At 43.0% G+C, this 20556-nt stretch overlaps 3 protein-coding genes across 7 annotated transcripts; 2 read left to right on the forward strand and 1 right to left on the reverse strand.

Moving 5' to 3' along the window:
* Nucleotides 1–160: 160 nt before the first annotated feature.
* Nucleotides 161–5373, reverse strand: GABARAPL2 (GABA type A receptor associated protein like 2). The gene is made up of 4 exons (XM_017816199.1): nt 5207–5373; nt 4845–4900; nt 2765–2937; nt 161–742 (listed from the first exon to the last, which is right to left on the reverse strand). The coding sequence occupies exons 1-4, from the start codon at nt 5238–5240 to the stop codon at nt 652–654; spliced, it is 354 nt and encodes a 117-aa protein (XP_017671688.1). The 5' UTR covers nt 5241–5373; the 3' UTR covers nt 161–651.
* A 336-nt stretch (nt 5374–5709) lies between these two features.
* TMEM231 (transmembrane protein 231) lies at nt 5710–10683 on the forward strand. Its single transcript, XM_017816198.1, has 7 exons — nt 5710–5879; nt 5956–6125; nt 7139–7267; nt 8570–8713; nt 9001–9082; nt 9220–9325; nt 10116–10683. The coding sequence occupies exons 1-7, from the start codon at nt 5738–5740 to the stop codon at nt 10303–10305; spliced, it is 963 nt and encodes a 320-aa protein (XP_017671687.1). The 5' UTR covers nt 5710–5737; the 3' UTR covers nt 10306–10683.
* On the forward strand, nt 10292–20488 carry LOC108497986 (carbohydrate sulfotransferase 5-like). Of its 5 annotated transcripts, none has more exons than XM_017816194.1 (2): nt 10292–10400; nt 18508–20488. In XM_017816194.1, exons 1-2 carry the CDS (start codon nt 10333–10335, stop codon nt 19715–19717), a joined length of 1278 nt encoding a protein of 425 aa, XP_017671683.1. In that variant the 5' UTR covers nt 10292–10332; the 3' UTR covers nt 19718–20488. The 5 variants fall into 5 exon arrangements, with proteins under 5 accessions (XP_017671683.1, XP_017671684.1, XP_017671682.1 ...); XM_017816195.1 differs by lacking the exon at nt 10292–10400 and adding an exon at nt 11012–11918; XM_017816193.1 differs by lacking the exon at nt 10292–10400 and adding an exon at nt 13195–13369 and having other exon boundaries at nt 18508–20487.
* The last annotated feature ends 68 nt before the right edge of the window (nt 20489–20556 follow it).

Here is a 20556-nt window from a genome sequence, read left to right on the forward strand (position 1 = left end):
AGCTCCTTGTTTCTTCCTTGCATCATCAGCCACACTACAGTCTGAGAAGCTGTACAGTGTCTAGTAAGTAATATCAGTAATATCAGCTGTATAGCATCTAGTAAATGTGATATGCAACTTTCTGGACAAAATTAGGGTAAAGAAATGACAGCACTGCCTGTTTGTGACAGGAATTTTTATTGTACTTGTTTGTTAATTGAGAAAGAGGAACATACTGGCTCAATTCAACACGATCAGCATCTTGGTCCTGCTTAGAAGCTAGCAAATCCAGTGTTCCCAATACTAATTTATTGGTTTTATTTTTCTTAAACTAACACCTCAAAACAGAATAAATGTGTGTTCTTCTCTTCATGTTTTAGTAGCCCAACTACTTTGCTTTATTATTTTATCAATGTCATCAAATGTATCCTCTGAAGAAGTGAGGCTCTGGGAATTCATAGCCATGAGAAAAAACCAAAAATGCACAAAACCAACAAAACTTTTTTTTTATAATTTAACAGTCTAATAAAACAAGATCTATCAATATATTAAGAAATAAATCCAGTTACAAATGCATGTATATAGAAGGAACTTCTGTGGACATCCGAACAGAAAATGATCAGCTATTTACAAGATACACAGCAGGATGGTATAGTATCCAAGACCCACCATTCAGAAACCAAATGTGTTCTCTCCACTGTAGGCAACATATAAGAATCCATCCTCATCCTTTTCCTTCTCATAAAGTTGTCCCATAGTTAAGCTTCAAGGGGAAAAAAAGAGAAATGGTTTGCTTGGCTCATGACAGTTGCAAATATTAGCAGTTAGAACCTTGCATAAACAAGGAGTAATAAAAGCTAAAACTTATAAATCTGTTTATAAATTAAAATGCAAAAATGAGGATATATGAAAAGCAGTTGACTCTTGAGTTAGCAAAATGATCCTGGGCTCTCTGCATAGTAAATTTTTGATAATTCTTCACAAACGTGTTTGTCAGAACGCTTCCTTATTTTATTGGAAATAAATCATTGAATGTATTTCAGGTTCTGAACCGTGCATTAGATGCTGTGACTAATACCAGGATTAATGGCCTGACAGTACTTGAATGCAGCTGCATTAATGTCTTGCTTCTTGTGTGAGCAACCTCATTCCTCCCTCCACCTGGTATAGTTCTGAATGTTCAGCCAGTCTCTTTTTTGGACTGTTTCTTTGAGGTCCAGGTTGTTTTGGGGGGCAAAAGCTTTGTTTTCTATATTGTCAAAAAGTGATGACTTCAAATAGTGCTGGTACCAAAATATGTGAGCAATAAATTACAATTTAGTTGGAAACTAATGCTTTTTCAGTGGCTGAGGTTTTGAACATTTGATCAAATAAAAAATTTCTTAAACTTAATATGCATGTGGCCCTTCACAGTCTAAGCAGTTGTGGTCTTTAGGGCAATGTCTGTATTTTGAAACCAAAAAGAAACCCAAGCAATTACTTGGCCAGTACAACTGCTGCAACCATTTACCTACAGATGGAACAGGCAGCTGACATCAGTCAGGTGCACAAATGGTTCCTCCTCAGCTCACCTTTCTCCAGCTTCCCAAGACTGAGAAAAGGCTCATGAACTGAAAGGTGGAGAGCGGATGGGAGCGACAGGGAAAACAACCATGTCGTTCTACCCAAGAGAGGAGCTGGGAGGATTTGGAGGCAGTGCTTGAAATGGAAGAGAACTGGTGAGTAGCAGATAGATCACTAACCCTTGACATCCTCCTCTCCTCATCCAGTTTATGTAATAAACTCAGCCTATGAGATGAGCAGAGCCATTAACAGGATATTTGATCTGTTAAAAAGTTATCATTTTTACATTGATATTGAAGGTTCAAGGCCCTGTTTTTCCAGTTGAGATGTGACACCTCATAGTGAACATGTGATGTGAGACAATGTGTCTGCCTGTCCTGTTCCTAGCAGTTCTACAGTCCTGTTATGAAGATGACATACAGGCATTCCTTTTACTCTTAAAACAAAACAAGTAGAAAAAGATGGTTGTCATGGTTCTCCCCACTGTGCATCACAGAGTAAATAAAAAATGTTCCTGAGTCTGGACGGGTTACCTGGAGGGACTGTTACTGTTACAACAAGTAAGTAATAAGAATATTATTACATCTAAGCCATGTAACAACATGACTTACTATTTCTTCAAATGCTGTTAAAAAAATCTCCTGTAGAAAGCAGCTGTAGTAGCTGCTTCTGCTATATTCTGTATGTAGCAGACAACAGTGAAACTTACTCCTATATAAAAGCAATGTGAAAAACCTTTCTATAGCAATTGTGCATTTTTTTGTTTATAGATGAAAATAATTAACTTTTTAAAAAAGTAACAGCAACTAGTCTGTAACATAATTTCTTTGTAAGCTGACAAGTTATTGGGTTTTTTAGAATAATTTATGACATTTGCTATTAAATATTTAATGTGCACCTTTTTTGTTACATTGAGAAGAATAATTTTTTTGAGATTGATGATGTATGTGTTCTTGCACTCAGCCAAGGATATCATAACTGCAAAGCTCATCCTTTTGCCATGGAAGTAAATTATAATATAGTTTTCAGTCACCTTTCCTTTAAGCCTGGCTCAAAAAATGTTTATCAAACTCATAAGGAAAAACCCTTTCACAATGATATGAAGATGTAACCAAACACCTCCTAAAACCACCAAACGAGCCTCAAAGAATGGTGTTACTGACCCTCTGATATGCACAGGTTTGCTGAAATGGTTCTGAATGCTACGTGAATAGCCTCTCACCTGGATTGTGGGACAGTCTTGTCTACAAAGAGGAATATTGCTTTCTCAGATGGCAGTTGAATCCTCTTCCTGATGATCCACATGAACTGGGCCACGGTGATGTCAGATGGAACTAAGTACTTCCTCTTGTCAATATCAACAATCTGAGATCCTGAGACCTTCTCCACTATGACCTGTAAAGTGCAAGTGTGAAGGTCAGGATTGGTATGAACAGACAGCCTGGGTAAATCTCTTGCTGGCACAGGCTGGCAACAGTGAGCAGAGGGGAGGAACAAAAAGGTTTCTTGACTGCAACCAAATGAGAGGTAGAACTGGCTCAGTACCGTAAAACCTGATTTTACGGCTACACTAAAACCTACATTCATACACACAATGGCTCAAAACTTCCTGTATCTGAGGCTGACAGTCATGAGGTAAAAAGCTGCATTATGGCCAAAAGAAACCCATGACAGGGAATTACATGTGTCATTTAACTTTGTACACTGACGACAGGAAACCATTGCAATGTGGACCCAAAGTTGAAAATAAGCCAGCAGTGTGCCCTGGCAGCAAATAATGCTAATGGCATCCTGTGCTGCATTAGGCAAAGTACTAAGAGGTGATCCTGCACTGGTACTGGTGAGGCCACCTTTGAATTATGCTGAACTGACATTAGAACATCTTTCATCATACCTTAGGAAATCAGGAATAGACTACAGGAGGGAAAGAGCAAGATGGCCACAAACAAAATGAAAAAAAAAGCAGCAGACACAGGGGAAAGGAGAATTAAGCATTACTTGTAGAAAAGACCTGATGCTTACTGCTCCATACAGGCTAGTTCTTGAAGGAAAAATGCAGCAGGTGGAGAAATCAGTTTTACAAGAGGTTCCAGTGCCTCCATTCCTTAGCTCTGTGTTCCCCTTAAAACATTGTTCGAAAAACACCTTTAATTATTAAACTGGTACCAACTATTTTATGAAAGGTACATGGCTCAATCTGAATCATCAAGCAGAAAACATGGACCTGTCCAAACAAAGCACTACACTGCAATTTGAGATTTAATTCCTGTATCTACATACACCTTGTTGTCCATTCCTGATACAGCAGCATGTAATTCTGTCTCTCACTGAGAGTTTCTATGTCTCTTTTCCCCCTATGGTTAAGAAGGGTATTCTTGAAGCAGATGAATGGATATCTGTGGAGATGTATGGTCATTAAGGATGCTGCAGTCCATATATGAGGGGACAGGCAGGCAGGAGAGGATGGGACGGATCATATCAGCTCGCCAGACTGCAACTGGAGACAATGTTGTGACAACTAGTGCAACTGAGCAGCAGAGAAAGGCAACAGGAATAGATTCTTCTCTGGGCTGTGCTAATGAAGAAGTTACTCACCAAGAGGTGAGGCAGGAGTAGCACTAACTGGCCCATGGTCAGATGGGATGTGGGACATTTTACACATGAGCAAGTAAGTTGAGAATGTGGACAAGTTGCTAGCTGTTATATAAGGATGTGAAGTGTGGTCATTTCACAGACTGAAACATGATAAAAGGGATTGTGGAGTGAAGAAGAGAGGTCATTCACTATTTAACAGAATGGTAGGTATTAATGCAGAAAGGAGGGCTCACCACTTGTACTGGCTCTTCAAACAGTGTTTGCATGAGGAGATTCACCATGATGATTGGTTATAGGCATGGAATACAAGAGGGAATATCATCTAACTCATATATCCAGGATGGAAGATTGTCAAGGTTTAAAGAATTCATAATCTTTCTTAGGATCAGGCACAGAATGAATCCTCAAGATAATGAAGATGTTTGCTGGGATATAATTGCCATGAGAAGAAACCAGGACCCTTATAAATCATTAAAATACCTGGAAAGTGTTTATAGTTAGGCACTCTTGCTTATTTGTCAATATACACTGGGACAGGGAAGGGAACATTGGATTAGTTAGATGTTTGGGGCTTCTTTAAAACACCGAAGGATACAAGAAGGAACATTAATTTACTTAGTAGGAACTGATCAGAGTGTGTGAAGGATGGAAACAGCTTATCTGCCTTTGCCTTTAAGTACTCTGAGGAAGCTGGCTCGGTTACTCACCGGGACACGGTCGGGGTATTTGGCTCGGATTTTGGCCGACTCGACACATCTGTGCTCTGTGAACAAAACTCATAATTAGTCACTGCACAGGAATAGTACTGCCGGCGTCACAGGCCGAGAGGGCAGCGCCCGCAGGGCCGAGAGCCTGCGAGGACAGCAGCCACCTCCCCACCCTCCGAGGGGATCTTCAGCTTTTCGGCGAGGCCATCCCCGGGCATCGCACCACCCTTCGGCGAGGGCCGCAAGCGGCTGCCCGCCCACAGACGAGCGGCTGGGGGAGCCGACCGGGGCAGATGGCGACACAGCAGACGGAGGGCGGCGGGGCCGCTGGCGGGCAGCGCCCGGCCCGGGCCCACCCTTACCCAGCGCGTGGTCCTCCTTGAACATCCACTTCATGGTGCGGGCGGGCGGGAAGCGGAGCCGGCGGCGAGGCCCGTGTGCGGGGGGCGGGGGCTCGTGCCGGGCCTGTCGCTGTCACGGTCCCTGTCACAACAACAACAGCCGCGGCTCGGCAGGCGGGACTTCCGGCTCGCCCGTTCCCCGGCAACCGCCCGGCCCGCCGCGCTTCCGGCCGGGGATCGCGGGGCGGGGCTGTGGCATCCGGCGCGGAGCCACCGGCCGGTGGTGAGGCCGCCGCCAGCCCCGCCCACGGCGCTGCCGGGGCGCTCGGGACCGCGCCACGGGCTGGGCCGGCCCGGCAGTGCCCCGGCAGTGCCCCGACCGCGCGGCCCCTCCCGCCGCCGGCGCTGTCCCGCCTCACGCGGCCCGCGGCCCCGGGGGCGGCGCTGTGCGCTCATTGGCTGGCACGCCCGGCCCCTCGGCGCTGATTGGCGCGGCTCCCGTCAGTCCGCGCTGGTGCGCGGCGGGAGCGCGGTCCGTGCGGAGTGCTCGTCATGGCCGGCGTGGAGCTGTTCTCGCACCCAGCGCTCTACACGCGCTACCGGGCCGGGCTCTGCTCCGCTGCGGCACTGGCGCTGTTGCTCATCACCGCGCTCACTTATGTGCCGCCGCTGCTGGTGGCCTACCGGAGCCACGGTGAGCGCCACTCGACCCCACGCGGCTCGGCCGGGCCCGGCTCGGCCCTGAAATCTCGTGCTGTCTCTGCCCTCAGGTTTCTGGCTGAAGCAGAGCACGTACCTGGAGCAGCCCACTGTGCGGTTCCGGTACGAGGTTCTCCTCGTCGCAACCATCGGGCCCAGCCCGGGCAGCTTCTTGGCGTGGAGCACGTTCCCAGCGTTCAACAGGCTGCAGGAGGACCGGCTCCGAGTCCCGCTCCTGGCGGTAGGCCTGCCCGGGGCCCGGCAGCAGCGGCGAGAAGCGGGGCTGCAGAGTGGGGCAGCCGGCTCGGGGCGTGAGTGGGCACTGCTGCCTTCGAGGAACAGCAGCTTCACGCATAACCTCGTGCCTCACATCAGAATCCAGTTGGGAGAAGTGATTTTTAACGAGTCCCGTTTAACTCCCTCTTCAGTGCTACTGAATCATAGAATTACTTAGATTGGAAAAGACCTTTACGATCATCAAGTCCAACCATTAACCAAACTACCGGTTTCTGAACCATGTCCCTAAGCACCACTCGTGGTTTGCATGAACACGTCAGTTTACTTCCCTCAAATCAGTTGTGCTCTCCTCCCCTGGCCACATGGCTTATCATGATGTGAACTTGCATGGGTCGCTAGGTAGGCCCTAGTTTTGGAAGCATATATGAGCTTCCTAAAGCACATAGCCTTTGCCTTGCAGTCATTGTTCCTTCTGGGATTCCACAGTGGCAGTTATTTTTCCGTCTGCCTCTGTTAGGAGTCCTGCTATGCTTGCAAATAGCTGAGGTACTGGGCGTTTGTGGCACGGAGGTGTAGCAAGCCTTGGCTCACAGCCAGGAATTGGAGTAGAGAGGTCATTAAGAGGCATGCTGCAGTGGCAGGAGGCAAAAGCCTGACCACCTGTCATATTTGTACAGGGTCTGACAGAAGATTCAGCACTAAGGCATGCTTTGTAGGATGCAGGGGAGGTGGTCAGGATGGTGTAGGGCAGAAAAGACTTTGAAGAGTCTAGTGAGCTTTCCCCTCCTGGGGGGGCATATGAGATGTTTTATAACAGACAACATTGCAGGCTTCTTCCTTGTCTCTAGTTCTTGGTCTATCAAGTCAAGAAGCTTTTTATTTCTTTCGTAACACTGCAGCTTATTTGCTTCCTTTGATTGTGCATACTGCAGTTGTGGAGGTCCCCTGGGGTTTTACCTTTTCTGTTTTTCTTTCTAACAGAAATTCCTGTATTTTTAAAAAATCATATTATTTTAGACTAGAGAAGAAGACAAAAATCAAGATGGCAAGATGGATCAGTTGCATTTTGAATTGGAACTTCCACTCCAACCTACAGAGCATGTATTTGGCATTCAGCTGATTCTACTCTTTTCCTACCAGCTTTATGTGAGCATTTTTAGTTATGTTTGTTGTGATGTATAGACCCAGTGTAATATTCCAGTAGTGGTTATACAAAGGATGAAAAGAAACTTTTCACATTTGAAATTTCTATCTAAAATATATTTATTTTACTAACAAATATTTAATTTTCTCCTCTGCTGAGTCATTCCTAGTCTAGCTGTAGCTTGCGTATTTTGATACGCTTTGTTAGAAATTTTTTTTTTAAATTTTTTTTAAGATCTGTACTCTCTTGGGTTGTAGTGCAGCATAAAAGACAGAAATGCACAACAGTGAGTATCAGTGTGGGTGGCACCAGGAAATAACTGATAGTCTTGCAGTGGGGAGAAGGATGTGCATTCTTACATACTACTGTGTCTTGACATAACCAGTTAGTTTTCTGAGGTGGAGAGGCAGGCTGTTGCAACAGCCTAAAACTCCATATATTTTGCTTCCTTAACAACTCTTGAAGCATTGGTAATGATCTACCAGGATCTTCTGTATCTTGTAACAGGGAGGAGGAAGAAAGTATTACAGGAAGACAAGACAATACAATTCTGCTACTGTTGTATCTCAAGTGGCAGTGCAATTAATACCTAAAGCAACAAGTAAAACTCCAGTGTGCAAAGAACCCATGGATACATCTTAAAGGAGCAATAATATAGAGCTGGGTTGGATGCAGCCACGCAGACAAGAAGTTGTTTTTTCTAGGGAGATTAGGCTGAGCTTATCCAAGAGACTTGCTGATTGCAGGTAGACAAGTGGTGTAGAAAACTTCTTAAACCTGTGAGGCCCAGAATAAAGGCCCAAAAGTCCTAAATTTGGGCTGAAGTATTAGATCAGTGATTAGTATCACAGAGTTGCAATATTCAAGACTTCTATTCCACTGTAAATGTGAAAATTTTCCTTCAGGTTGAGTGGTTGATAAGAGCTGAGGAACTTTTTTATTTGGTCCTTATTGCAGAGCAGGAGTCTTGATTTTGATTGCTGAGTTTTTTAAAGTGTGTCTACAAGGAATGTGTTCAGTCATCTTGCTGCTTTTTACATGTAATACTGTCATTAACCACAGACTGTTGGACTGAATTTCCTGTGGAACTTTGTATGCAATAACTAAGGTAGATCACGTCATGAAAAAAATAAAAATAGTTTTTATTTGGTGTTCCCTTGTTTAGACCAATATAATGATCTGAAACTTGGGAGTCAGAAAAATATCGAATCCATGTAGAAAATTTGTAGATACAAAGAGGTAGAAATGTGTGTGTGGGGGGGTGTCCCTGCCTAAATTCTCTTCTCTTGTGTTCACTATTTCAGAGAATGTCAACATTTGTGATGCAGAGCATGGCTTTTCTTCAGTTTTTTTCTCCTGTGCCAGGGTCTGGGCTCTATATGAATGGAGACCTGAAATTGAACCAGAGGCAATTACTTAACCATTGTGGACTGGATACCAGATACAATGTGAGGAAATGTTTTTCCCTTCCCCATCAATTCCCCTCCCCTTTTATCCTCCTGGTATCATAGGTGACACCTTGGTTATTTGTAATCCTGCACAGAGTGAACCCTAAAACTTTGGAACCGGTGTTTTATTGTTAGGCTAAAAGAGGGAAGAGGTTATTGTGCCAAGATGTTCAGTCTGATGTTTATGTGCATTCCCTCAAGGGCATGGTTATTTTGTGTAAGAAACTCAGTAGAATTATTGTCTCGAAGACTGGACAAATAATGCAAGTGTCTCCTTGTTGTAACAGGTGTCTGTGGTCAATGGCACAAGTCCTTTTGCAAGTGACTATGATCTAACAAACATCATTGCAGCATATTGGGATAGAAATGGTAAGCCTGAATGTGCAGCTGTGAACTACAAGACAGTAGTAGTAGTTTGCATATTGGCAGATGTTTTGTGAGGTATTTGGGTCCTGTATTAAGACCTAAAAGCCCCTTAACCTGGATGTTTCCTTTCCCCATTTTAGTGACAACAGTCTTTTCAGATCCCAGCCCTGTATGGATGACAGGAAGAGCAACAGATACACCATTTATCATTAATGCCACTATTCATTATCCAGTGGAAGTTATTTTATATCCTTTGAAAACTGCATAAACTGTGACATAATTGGGTTGCGTTATTTAGGCCTTCACATACAGGCCAAGTGAAAACTCTTTTCTTCTAGATTTGTTTGTTCTACTTGCCTAACCACTTTCTGCCTTTCTCTACTGGGAACTCGTGTTGCTTTTCAGCTTTACTAAACAGGCCTTTAAGGCAGTTTCTTAGCCATTTTCAGTGAATATTCTTAGTGAATCTTGCTTTGCTCATGCAGCACCTGCTGTCCCAGTCTGTCAACGGATGCCACTAGCAAAGCACGGTACTGTAGTCTGGGACCTAAAGCACATCATTAGAAATATGCATGCAAGATAATAATAACCCCCACAGTGGAGGGGTTACATCTGTTACACATGCAAGCAGACTTGATTTTTTTTTTTTTTGCAAAATAATACTTTGTTAATTGGGTTTTTGCTCATTTTCTCAGACAAGAACCAGCCTGTGTTTAAGAGAATCTGTATGGAGCATACTTCTTAATGAGGTTTGTTTACCTGCCTGACTATTACGAATAACAACTTTCTGGTGAGTCAGGCACAAAATAGGTACTTTACCCAGAATTGGTTTAAATGTTTTCTAGGACAGATATTCTCCGCAGCTTTTGTTACCTACTGTGGTAAAAGGCTTTTAGGTGTTTCTGTGGCTCAGAGGCTTTGCATTTGCTACAAAAACTGATATCTTAATGGATTTTGTGCCTTTCTGCCTCTGAGTTCCTTTGTTTGCTTATTGCAATCAGAAGCTTCTTCATTAACACTCCTTGACTTTCTTTAAATATCAGCCAGGATTCTGGGAAATTATTAAATTTGCCTGGATCCAGTATGTCAGCATCCTCCTTATCTTTCTTTGGGTGTTTGGTAGGATTAAGATGTTTTTGTTCCAGAATCAGGTGTTGACTACAATTCCAGTATCATCAGTTCTGCCAGTCTCTCCAGTACTATCCTACAAACAGCACCAGTCCTGAGGAGATGCCTGAGAACACTTTAACGAAATGCAGTTCAAAAATAGTCACCTGCTTTTATTCTCTATTCACTTTTTACTTTGGAAGATCAGAATTTTGTAAGTATGTTTCAAGTATGCTCTGTTTGTGCTTCCTTTTTAAATACATGTTCATTCATCTAATTTTTCTGGGAACACTGCTTTGGAACTGAAAATTTTAATTTTTTTGACAATTAAGAGTTAAAGAAGAGCTTAGTTATTTTTTTTTGCAACTTGACCGTGCTTTAAAAGCCAGTAGGAAGCAATGAGTCTGCTTTTGCATTATCTTAATTTTGCTACACCTTGAAGACTGAAAATAATATGCTAAAAGTAACAATATAAACTGTTTTTACTGTCTTGTGAATTAATTCACTTCTTACTTAGAGTTCTGTCCAGAGCTGTTTGTACATGCATTTATGTACACTATGAAATGAAACAAAATATGAGGAATGTGAAAAAATGTATGGATGAGTTAAGGTCAGAGACACTCCTGTCACAGTACAGCCACAGTTATGTGTCTATACATGCTCAGCAATTTAGTTATTAAATTGGATGATGGATAAATTCAAGGTTGATGTGAGAAACTGGGTTGTGGGTGATAGCGTTTGCAAGGTTTGCACAACCATTTACTATTGGCATTATTACTGTAGCACTAGACCATTAATTGTGAATTGTGAATAGTAAAACAGAGAAGCCTGGTATTTATTGAAAGAAAAGTAACAAAAAATACTACCAGAGAAGCTTTAGAGTTCCAAAGCAAGTGAATAACTACTTTCAGAACTTAAATAGCTTAGAACTGATAAAAAATATAATCACCTGATGAAGATGATATTTACCAAATATAATCACTTTTTCAGATGACTCAGTTCCCTGAATGAACTTGTTATGTGCCTGCACAAGCATTTGGGTGGGCATAAGAAAGGGGTAGAAATCTCTGGAGAGGCCACAGGACCTCATTTTAAGGGTTTGAATGTTGTACTCTGACAAAACTGGAATGTGTAACAGTCTTCCTCCAGGCTGAACAGAAAGCTGTTCAAGGTAACAACAGGAACATGGACGAGACTAGTGCCAGCAAACAACAGTATTGGGAGACTTCAGTAATTCCTGTCTCGCTGTTATCTCCTATTGTAGCCTTTCACATTAAGTTATGACAAGTGATGCTGCTCAGAGCAACAGTTCAGTGAATGCATGTGAAATAAAAAATGGAGAATAGGTCTGGTTTAGGAAAGACAGATTAAAACATTCTTATGTTCTCTTTTCCTTTAGAAAGAGAAAGCTGGAAAAAAATCCTCTACAGTAATTTAAGTGGAGAACTATATAAGTTAAAGAGTTATTTGCTTGCCAGTGGCATGTAACTGTTTAGTATGACCTGAAACAATCCCTCCATTTCTTTTGAAAGAGGTGTGTTTCATGACTGCAGCTAGTAAGTGAATGCAGGGTAAATGGAGCCCTAAAGGCAAGTGTGACCACAGCAGGGGAAAAAAAACTTGTTTGTGATACCTCTGCTGTGGTAACTTCCTGGATCACTGTTATACTGAAAATAGTTCTTGGTTCATAGTTCTGACTCCTTTCTCAAGCTTGAAGAGACATTCTACTTCTGTAAGTAACCAAGCAATAGAAAAAAGATAATATTTTTCAGCTGTAGCAATAAACTGAACTACAGGGAAAAAATATACCTGAGGATCTGCTGCAAGTACCATTAAGGGAGGTTGAGGAAGGAAGAGCCTTTCTCAGAAGGCTGTCTGCGAGGACTCTTCCTTTAGCTTTCTAAGCGACCCAAAATAAAATGACAAAAAATATCTGAAACCAGTGCTATCCACCACAGTGCTACTACACAGATCTTATGTGTACACATATGCCAGAGAACAACCTAAATGCTCTTCACTGAGGAGGGACACAGTGGCTTGCTAGGATTAATCAAAGTTCTGTAAGTGATTCTGTAAGAAGAAAAAGTAAGCATCTGGATGTGAGAAACAGAGACCCAGTCGGGCAATTTTTCCAATCAGAATTTATTATATGATAAAAGCAATTTCAGCACTGGGTGATCAGGGAAGGGGTCCAACAACTCCCAACGCCTGTCACACCCAAAGAAGATAGTTGTTCTACATTTATTTCCAGCTACTTCATGAATATTCATTATACATAAGCATAAACATTACACATTGTTAAGTCAGACATTCAACAGATGTTTTTTTAACAAGAATGTTATCTATAAGCATCCATAATATATTGTCGAATCAGACACTCTGCAGATGTCTGCTTGCTATCTATACAAAGTTATAAATTTCAAGAAAGGTCCTATTTATCTAACTAAACAAAATTGTCTCACTATAAATCCTACACAAGGTAAAAGGGAGGTAACTTGTTTTATCTCTTTATAGGGGCCCAATTAAGTTTTACGACTTGTTTTTCTTTTCTCTCCAGGTCATATTGACCCTTCACTGTTTCCTCTTAATCAACTCGAATTATTTTCTCAGTTTATCACATGGATAAAGGTCCTATGCATAAATTGAAGTGGGAATGTGGCCGTTTAAGAGCCACGCTTCAGCAGTCTTTTAAGGCGTGGAGCTGGGATAAAAGAAACGACCCCGGTGCTCGTTAACCGGCCGTTTGCAGGGTCAGGACCCTCCGGTTCTGCTCGCCTGAGGCGAGCGGGACGCGGCCGCGCCGAGCCCTGTGCGCCTGGGGCTGGGGCGGGCTTGGGGGCAGAAGGAGGAGGGGGAGGAAGAGGACGAGAGGGAGGAAGAGGAGGGGGCTGCCGCGGCAGGCGGGCCCGAGGCACGCGGGGCGCTGCCCGAGCCGTCCCCGTGGGTGCCGCGCTCGTGGGTGCGGGGGGGCGGGCGCCGGTGCCGCTCGAGCCCTCGGGCAGCCGGTGCTGGGCGGGGCGGGGCCGCCTCTGCCAGGCTGCGCCTCTGCCCGGGGATGCTCCGGGAGCGGGGCGGATCGGCTCCTTCCCGGGCTCCTCCCGCTGCCCCGGCGCCTCGGCCACGTCTGAAAGCGGCTCATTGTCTCTGTCGGCAGCTCGGAGCCGCGGCGGTGGCGGCGGGAAGGTACGGGCGGGCTGGTGCGGGGGGGGTGGTGGCGGCTGTTCACAGGACTCGTCGTCGCGGTCAGACCGTTTTTTCCGGTGTCAGCGGTGCTTACAGTCAGTCGCACTACGCTTCAGGGGATGTACTCGAGCCGTTCGCACTCGCACTACGTTCCGGGGGCTGTTTTTGAGCCGTCCGCCCTCGCCCCTGCCCGTCCGAAGTAGCGGGAGCACCAGGTGCGGCGGAGCCGGTGTCGCACCGTCTCGAGGCGGCCGTTGGTTCAGGTGTAGTCGGTTGTTGACAGAGGTCAAGCTGTCGAAAATCAGACCTTTTTTTGGTTAGGTTTTTTTCCTTCTTCTTTCCTCTCCCCTAGAGAACATGGCTGAGGTGGTTAAGTGGTTTCGTTTGCTAAAGTCAGGTCGTGAAATAAGGTGCGTTAGAGAACATTTCCCATCATTCCGGGAAATCCCTTCCAGTTTTTCTGTTGTGTCCAGCCTCTCTTTCCAGATGAAGGTCACACACTGGTCGGAAGAATTTGTCTTTATTTATTAGTTGCAACAGTTGCTTCAGTGCGGCACACAGGGCACACCTCAGCCCATTCGTCCTAGGACGGTTTGAATTTGAGGACATTATTGTGCTGCTGCAGACAGAGTCTCAAGTAAGTGAATAGCATTCAGTCACTGTAGGTGTCTCTTTGTCAATCCAGTTTTGCCATAGTAAAAATTCTTAACAAAAATTGCAGCTAAGCAGACCTCATTTCTTGAACACCAGTAATTCTAGCAGCTGAAAACGCTTTGTGATCTTCAGCTGCACTGCATGGAGAAACAGGTGGTGTAGGGCTATGCCTCAACACTGCTTTTTGTTCAGGCTGGACAACTTTATCTAACTCCAAAAATTATAAATAAAACCCAAAGGAAACAGTACCTTTTGAAAAAAAGAACTTTAATGGTCATGTAATTAAATCCATGGTACGTTTAATTGTATTATAAACTATTTCAGCCTGATGATTTCCTACAAACATTTGTTCCAACCTCATTTGCCCCTAGATTGTGAAAAGAAGTACATTTCCAAAAGCTAAGTTAACAGTATCAGCTGGAATTCTAATATATTGTTATTATTCAGAATTATTACAGTACATTTACTATACTTTTATTGTTTTAGTTGCAGTTTCACTGTTCTATTAAAAAAATTAAGCAGACTTTTGAATTTCAACTATTTAGTATTGGCCAGCTATTAGAAAGACTTTTAACTTTTTGAAGTACCAGTAGTTACAGAAGGCACCCTCCAAACGAACTTTGATCTTTGAATGGGGAAAGAAAATCTGCATATTGTTGGCATTACAGTAACCTTTTGCCTTATGAAGGTGTGTGATTTCTAGCTGCAGAAGAACACTGGAAATCGATATTTTGTCAGCTGGGTGATTACAGCAAGAATTACTAGTAATATTGTTGTGCATTTTTCTTTGACCAGCTTTGTCATGTTCCTGCATTTTACTTTTTAGAGCAGCAAAGCGTGTTCCTAATGTTGAGCCCATAGAAGCAATTCTGGTGGTTGATTGCATTGGTGTGATGTCTTATAGGTGAAGTATGCAGTGAGTAAACTTCTCCATGAGGGACAGTAGAATTTCAGGTGATCTTTGCTCTGTTTATAATGCCATGCACAAATATTTTCCTGTTATTTCTACAAAATGCATGATGACGTTTACCATTATCATTCTTTTTACAGTCAGTACTGCTGCATCTGGTGAATCGTAAGTACATAGGTGATACTTATATTCATCTTGTATGATTGATCTGAAAAGTCAGCATGTAGTGTATGACAAACATACAGGACAATCATTGTTGGCTACCAAAAGGTATTAATTTTTCAGTGGAAAAGACCAATCTGGGAAATTAATTGAGAACATTATATGAAATTGAAGTAATTTCTGTGTAGTCTATAAAGACTTTGGTTTAAAAGTGCTGCATAAACTGTTTTAAATTAAAGTGTGCCAGACCTTTTCTTAGACTCAAAATGGCCAAGGAAGACTGACAAAGACAGTTAAAATTCAGTTGCTCAGAAGCCATTGTAGGAGAGCAGGTATTTATAATTCCTCACTCAGATATTTTGCTTTATTCCAGCCAGGGTTTTCAGTCTTCCCAAAGCAGACCTAGGCCTGTTGGTTCTGAGGGAGTCTTTCATCCCAGCCTTTTGTCCCAAGCTCAAAGAGAGAGCATGTTTCTTTACAGCTCTAATGTGAGGCACTTTCTTTCTGTCTTTCTACCATCTTTTTAGTATCCCAGAAAAAAAAATTGAGCAGTGTAAATAGGAGGGTCTTTTTTTTTTAAGCTATAAATCTTATTGTTGATAATTTACTAGGTTTCTCCAGGTTGAATTCTGTGCCGAAAGGAAGTTACTTAGAAACTGTACTCCTTTCAGAGATGACCTGCAAAGATCTCATTACTCAATTCCAACATTACATGACTTACAGGACAAATGAATAAAAGTTCCCGAAAGCAAGAGCTAAATAATCATCCATTACACAGTTTCTTTCTCTCTTTTCTGCCATTCTGGGTCTGAAAAGTGCTCTCTTTAGAAAACAAGCCCTGCTACCACTGGCTGTATTTTTACCTTGCTTGGTAAAACTGGATAGCTTTCTGTGTTGTATCTAGTTTCTTGGCAAGCAGTGGCAGATGCTAGTGGCCCTGCAGCTCAGCAGTCTATCAGAGGCAGTTTAAGTCATGAAGAAAATGATTGCTCTGTTGGCCAGTTTGTATAACTTCCTTTGGATGTTATGGAAGAATAGTTATTCTGGGACTGTCCCAGGGTTCATCTAGTCCAGGATCTTGTTTCCATTAGTAGCTGTTAGCAGGCAAGCCCAGTGACAGAGCTTGACTTAGAACTGTCAACTAAGCCATATATGCAGATGCTTTTCAGATCACATTTTGAACATTTGTATTGGCCTGCGAAGAGATGATTGTGCCTCAAGAATTTGTGATGGTTAGACTTCTGATTATTCTGCTGTTTGCCAGAACTCTCCCTGAAGAAACAGTATCACAAAAGAAGTACTACTGCTACTATCACAGAAAAGGAATAATAGTGTAACTTTTATTAAAATAATTTATGCTTAGCAGTATTCATTATTTACAAAAGCATGTATTGTGGTGCCACCAAGTATTGCAATACTTCATGCGTGAGAGGTGTTGGAGTGCTCTGTGCTGCAAATTGCTGTCTGTCACAGTCTGTTTTTCTGCCTGTTGTAGCTCCCTTGCCACTTAGGGACAGAATGGTTGCGTGAGTCTATGAGGAGGTGCTTGCTAGAGTTTTGTCACTGAGGTGGCAGCTGGAGTGGCAGTAAGGACGTCTGGCCCCTCTGCTGCCCTTTCCCCCGTGCCTGTGGTCAGCAGGCCTGCTCTGGTCAGGCAGGTGCAGCCAAGGAAGCACCACTGTGGAGCAAAGAAGGAAGAAAGGAGGCAGAACGAGCCCCTCTTTGGCTCTCCTGAGAGGAGCTTGGGATGGACAGGTGGTGCCGCTGAGCTTTTGGCAAAGGAGGAGGGCACTGGCAGAAGGAGAGGTGAGGCAATGCAGAGCAAGTCACAGACTAGTGTTTCACCTAGTAACCAATGCAGTTTTGGCATATTGCCTTTCTGTGCTGAAAGAGCTGGCCTAACAGCACCCTCTGGTGAGTCCTGAGAGGTTCTTCTTCTATTACTTACTTTTAATCAGTGTAATAGTTTGTTGAACTCTTGTATACTTCTGCTGCCACAGCATTTTGAGGCGGAGTTTCATATTTTTAAGATGCAGCATACAAAAAGGTTTTGTGATGAGAGATCATTAATTCAATTCCCCCAATTTTCCTGTTTTGAGCAGTCATGAGAGTGTGTTTTTGCAGTTGTTCTTTCCAGGCCAATTGTGATTTCCCTGTGTAGGGAGCCTCTTTTCTAGGCTGAGGAGCAACAGTCACTTCAGTATTCCTTTTACAGAAGTCATTGACTGTCCTTGTGCTTGATCTTTACTCCTTACTGTATTCAACTATATTGTCTTGAAGAATTCTTGTGGGCAATCAGAACTAAGAACTTAATGCATTTTATTATGTCAAATGTGTATATATATTTGCTAGTCTGCATGGTTTCAAGAGTCCAGAGTGTGTCGGTATGTCTCTCTCACTGTAACAAGAAAAAAATTGTGTAAATGCAGCTAGATCGCAAATATGGAGATGATCTGCGTACATGAGGACTCGTACTTTCCTAATACCTTGCCTGCTAACTTATACTGATTGCCTGCAAGTGGAATCTGCACAACTGAGGGCACAAAGGGGTAGGTGCCAAAAACCTCTCATTAAAAGCTGTGAGGAATGCATGTGGCTTGAACTTTGACTTCAAAGTAAAACAGTTCCACTTGGGGTTGACATGCCTAAAATTTTCTAGGAGTTATATGTCATTTCTATATGTCTAGTCATTTCTAACTCCCAAATGGGTAATTCCCTTAAGTGCAAACTTGGGGTATTCAGTCTTGGGGTATATGCACTCCAGACCAAAGACACATGTCAGCTGCTTTTTCATTTTATCCTGTGTGGCCAGATGTGGCTTCAGGTTGTGAGTTTTCACCCATCTTCTGCAGTTTGAAAAACAGAGGGTTGTGCACAAGCATCAATTGGTGTAGCAGCCTACTGCCACTGCAGGGTACAGCATTCACATTAGAAAAGAAGATGATTTTTATTTCAGCAGCCAGTTACTGATGCTCCCATCTACTCCATTTAGGGGATAGAAGTCCTTGTAGTGTCAAACTGAAACAGAAATACAGTGGAGTCATTCAGAAGGATTTTTTTTTTTATCCCTCGGCAGTATTTACCAGTATTCAAGTTGAGGGCTTTGTGTACTTTGTAGATTTTTTTTTTTTAAATCCAAGAATTGACCTGCATCAACCCCAGGTTTTCTTCAGCATCAAACATTTACTTATTTGCTTATTTGTGCAGTGATCTTACTGTCACACATTACTTCCTTTCAGTTTCTAACAGCTGTCACCTGCAGATGAATATCTCCAAGTGCAACTGGTTAAGGAAGCAGTTAGTGCCTATTTGAAGGAAGGTTTTACTAATGCAAGAGTTTATATTGTGTAAGTTTTATTGTTATTGTGCCACAGGAGCGATGGTTCACCAGCCTTTCCCTTCTCTTTTTCAGCTTTTCTTATTGCTCTTCCTCGGTGAGAATGGCAAGGATTCGGATTCCCAGCACAGTCGTTATACTTTTTGTTACTGTTCAGACTGGATTCTTACTCTTCATGTTTGCCCGGTACAGTAGTTTCATGCCTCAGGCGGTGGAGAAACCATCACAAGTCCACATCCTCATTCTCTCCTCCTGGCGGTCGGGATCTTCTTTTGTGGGGCAGCTTTTCAGCCAGCACCCCAGCGTCTTCTACCTGATGGAGCCAGCATGGCACGTGTGGGTTACGATGTCTCAGAACAGTGCCAAAGTCTTACACATGGCAGTGCGGGACTTAGTCAGGTCGGTCTTCCTGTGTGACATGTCTGTGTTTGATGCTTACATGCCTTGGAAAAGAAACTTATCCGATCTTTTCCAGTGGGCAGCGAGTCGGGCTCTGTGCTCAGCTCCTGCTTGTGACTCTTTTCAACGCACTGACATTACCAGCGAAATGGCCTGCAAGACTCTTTGTGGACGGTATCCGTTCAGCAAGGTGGAGGAAGCCTGTAAAACTTACAGCCATGTTGTCATCAAGGAAGTTCGATTCTTTGACTTGAAGGTCCTCTACCCTCTTCTCACTGACCCATCCCTGAATCTCAAAATTATTCACCTGGTCCGTGACCCCAGGGCAGTCGTTAAGTCACGGGAACAATCAGTGAAAGCTTTAGCCCGTGACAATGGAATTGTCTTGAGTACCAATGGCACTAAAGTGGAAGACAGCAAATACAAAGTAATGCAAGAGGTTTGTAGAAGTCATGTTCAGATTTATGAAACGGCTACTCTAAAACCACCTAATTTCCTTAAAAATCGCTATTTAATGATCCGTTTTGAAGATCTGGTAAGAGATCCATTATCAGAAATCTCAGAAATGTACAAATTTGCAGATCTTAATTTGACCCCCAGGCTCAAAAGCTGGATCTATAATATCACACATGGACAGGGACCAGGAAAAAAAAAAGAAGCCTTCAAAATCACGTCTCGAGATGCAGTTAGTGTTTCACAGGCCTGGAGAAGCGTTCTTCCCTTTCAGAAAGTTAAGAAAGTACAAGAAGTTTGCAAAGGTGCTATAAACATGCTTGGCTATCAGCTGGTGGATTCCGAAAAAGAACAAAGAGATCTGACATTGGATTTAGTGTTGCCAAGACGACAAAATCAATTCAGTTGGTTATCATTTAATCCAAAGCACTGAAACATTATTTTTGAGAGATGGGGGGGGTGGGGCAGGGTAGATGTTTACTGTTTCTCTACTGCTCAGCATATAGTAATTGGAAAATCCTTGGCTGATGACTTTAAGTGTCTTTCTGTCTACTATTTTCCGTTAATGGAAGGAGTATTTTTTTCCTGAGTTTCTTACACCTCAAAAACAAAAAAAGGCAAGATAATTGTCAGATTGCAAATATACAGCTGAGCTGTGCTGCTCACAGCATTGTTTTAAAGTACTATAATTTAAGTACTTTCTGTTAAAAGGTGAATTTTCAAAGATGTCTTTATTGATAATAGTTCACTTCTGTTTTCATGTTTTATATATTTAAGAATCACAGTTCTTTATTTGTATAAATGGAAAGAAGTAGATACTAAATTCCTTCATTTGACTTTCTTCTTTCCTTTAAAGTTGTTGTGCACTTGTGTATTTTTTTTAGACTTCTTTAGATGTTTTAAATTTTTAACATAAAACTTTTCCAAAAGCTGGGGCAGTAGTTCTGTTGTAAAGGGCTTAAACGGGAACATAATTTATTGATAGATTTCATAGTGGTTTCCTTGGAGTGGCAACGTTTACAATCAGGTACTTGAATGTGATGTCGGCGTGGAGTGAAAAAACCAAAAATACATGAAGAAGCTTGGAGCAGAATCACAGCTGGTTAATGGCGTCCCTGTGGCGTTCTGTGACATAGAGCAGGTGGAACACGCTTGCTCCTGCAGCGCAGTTACCCTGTCTTCAGGACGACACGACGCTGTCAGTGAAGATGACGGAGTTGGCCGGGAAACGCTCGGACGGGCTCGCTCAGTCCCGGCGGTGGCTCCGGGACG

This window comes from Lepidothrix coronata, unplaced genomic scaffold, assembly GCF_001604755.1.
Source record: "Lepidothrix coronata isolate B3197 unplaced genomic scaffold, Lepidothrix_coronata-1.0 Scaffold54, whole genome shotgun sequence".
In the NCBI taxonomy this organism is placed as follows: domain Eukaryota; kingdom Metazoa; phylum Chordata; class Aves; order Passeriformes; family Pipridae; genus Lepidothrix; species Lepidothrix coronata.

Bases quoted from the DNA above. Each gene is read 5' to 3' on its own strand.
- GABARAPL2 (XM_017816199.1), bottom strand. From the start codon at position 5,240: ATGAAGTGGATGTTCAAGGAGGACCACGCGCTGG. The intron at 4,901-5,206 runs GTAAGGGTGGGC...TTTTGTTCACAG, and splicing joins CAAGGAGGACCACGCGCTGG to AGCACAGATGTGTCGAGTCG. The intron at 743-2,764 runs GTGAGAGGCTAT...TTCCCCTTGAAG, and splicing joins AAGACTGTCCCACAATCCAG to CTTAACTATGGGACAACTTT.
- TMEM231 (XM_017816198.1), top strand. From the start codon at position 5,738: ATGGCCGGCGTGGAGCTGTTCTCGCACCCAGCGCTCTACACGCGCTAC. The intron at 6,126-7,138 runs GTAGGCCTGCCC...ATATTATTTTAG, and splicing joins TCCGAGTCCCGCTCCTGGCG to ACTAGAGAAGAAGACAAAAA. The intron at 9,083-9,219 runs GTAAGCCTGAAT...TCCCCATTTTAG, and splicing joins AGCATATTGGGATAGAAATG to TGACAACAGTCTTTTCAGAT.
- LOC108497986 (XM_017816193.1), top strand. From the start codon at position 13,242: ATGCTCCGGGAGCGGGGCGGATCGGCTCCTTCCCGGGCTCCTCCCGCT. The intron at 13,370-18,507 runs GTACGGGCGGGC...TCTCTTTTTCAG, and splicing joins GCGGCGGTGGCGGCGGGAAG to CTTTTCTTATTGCTCTTCCT.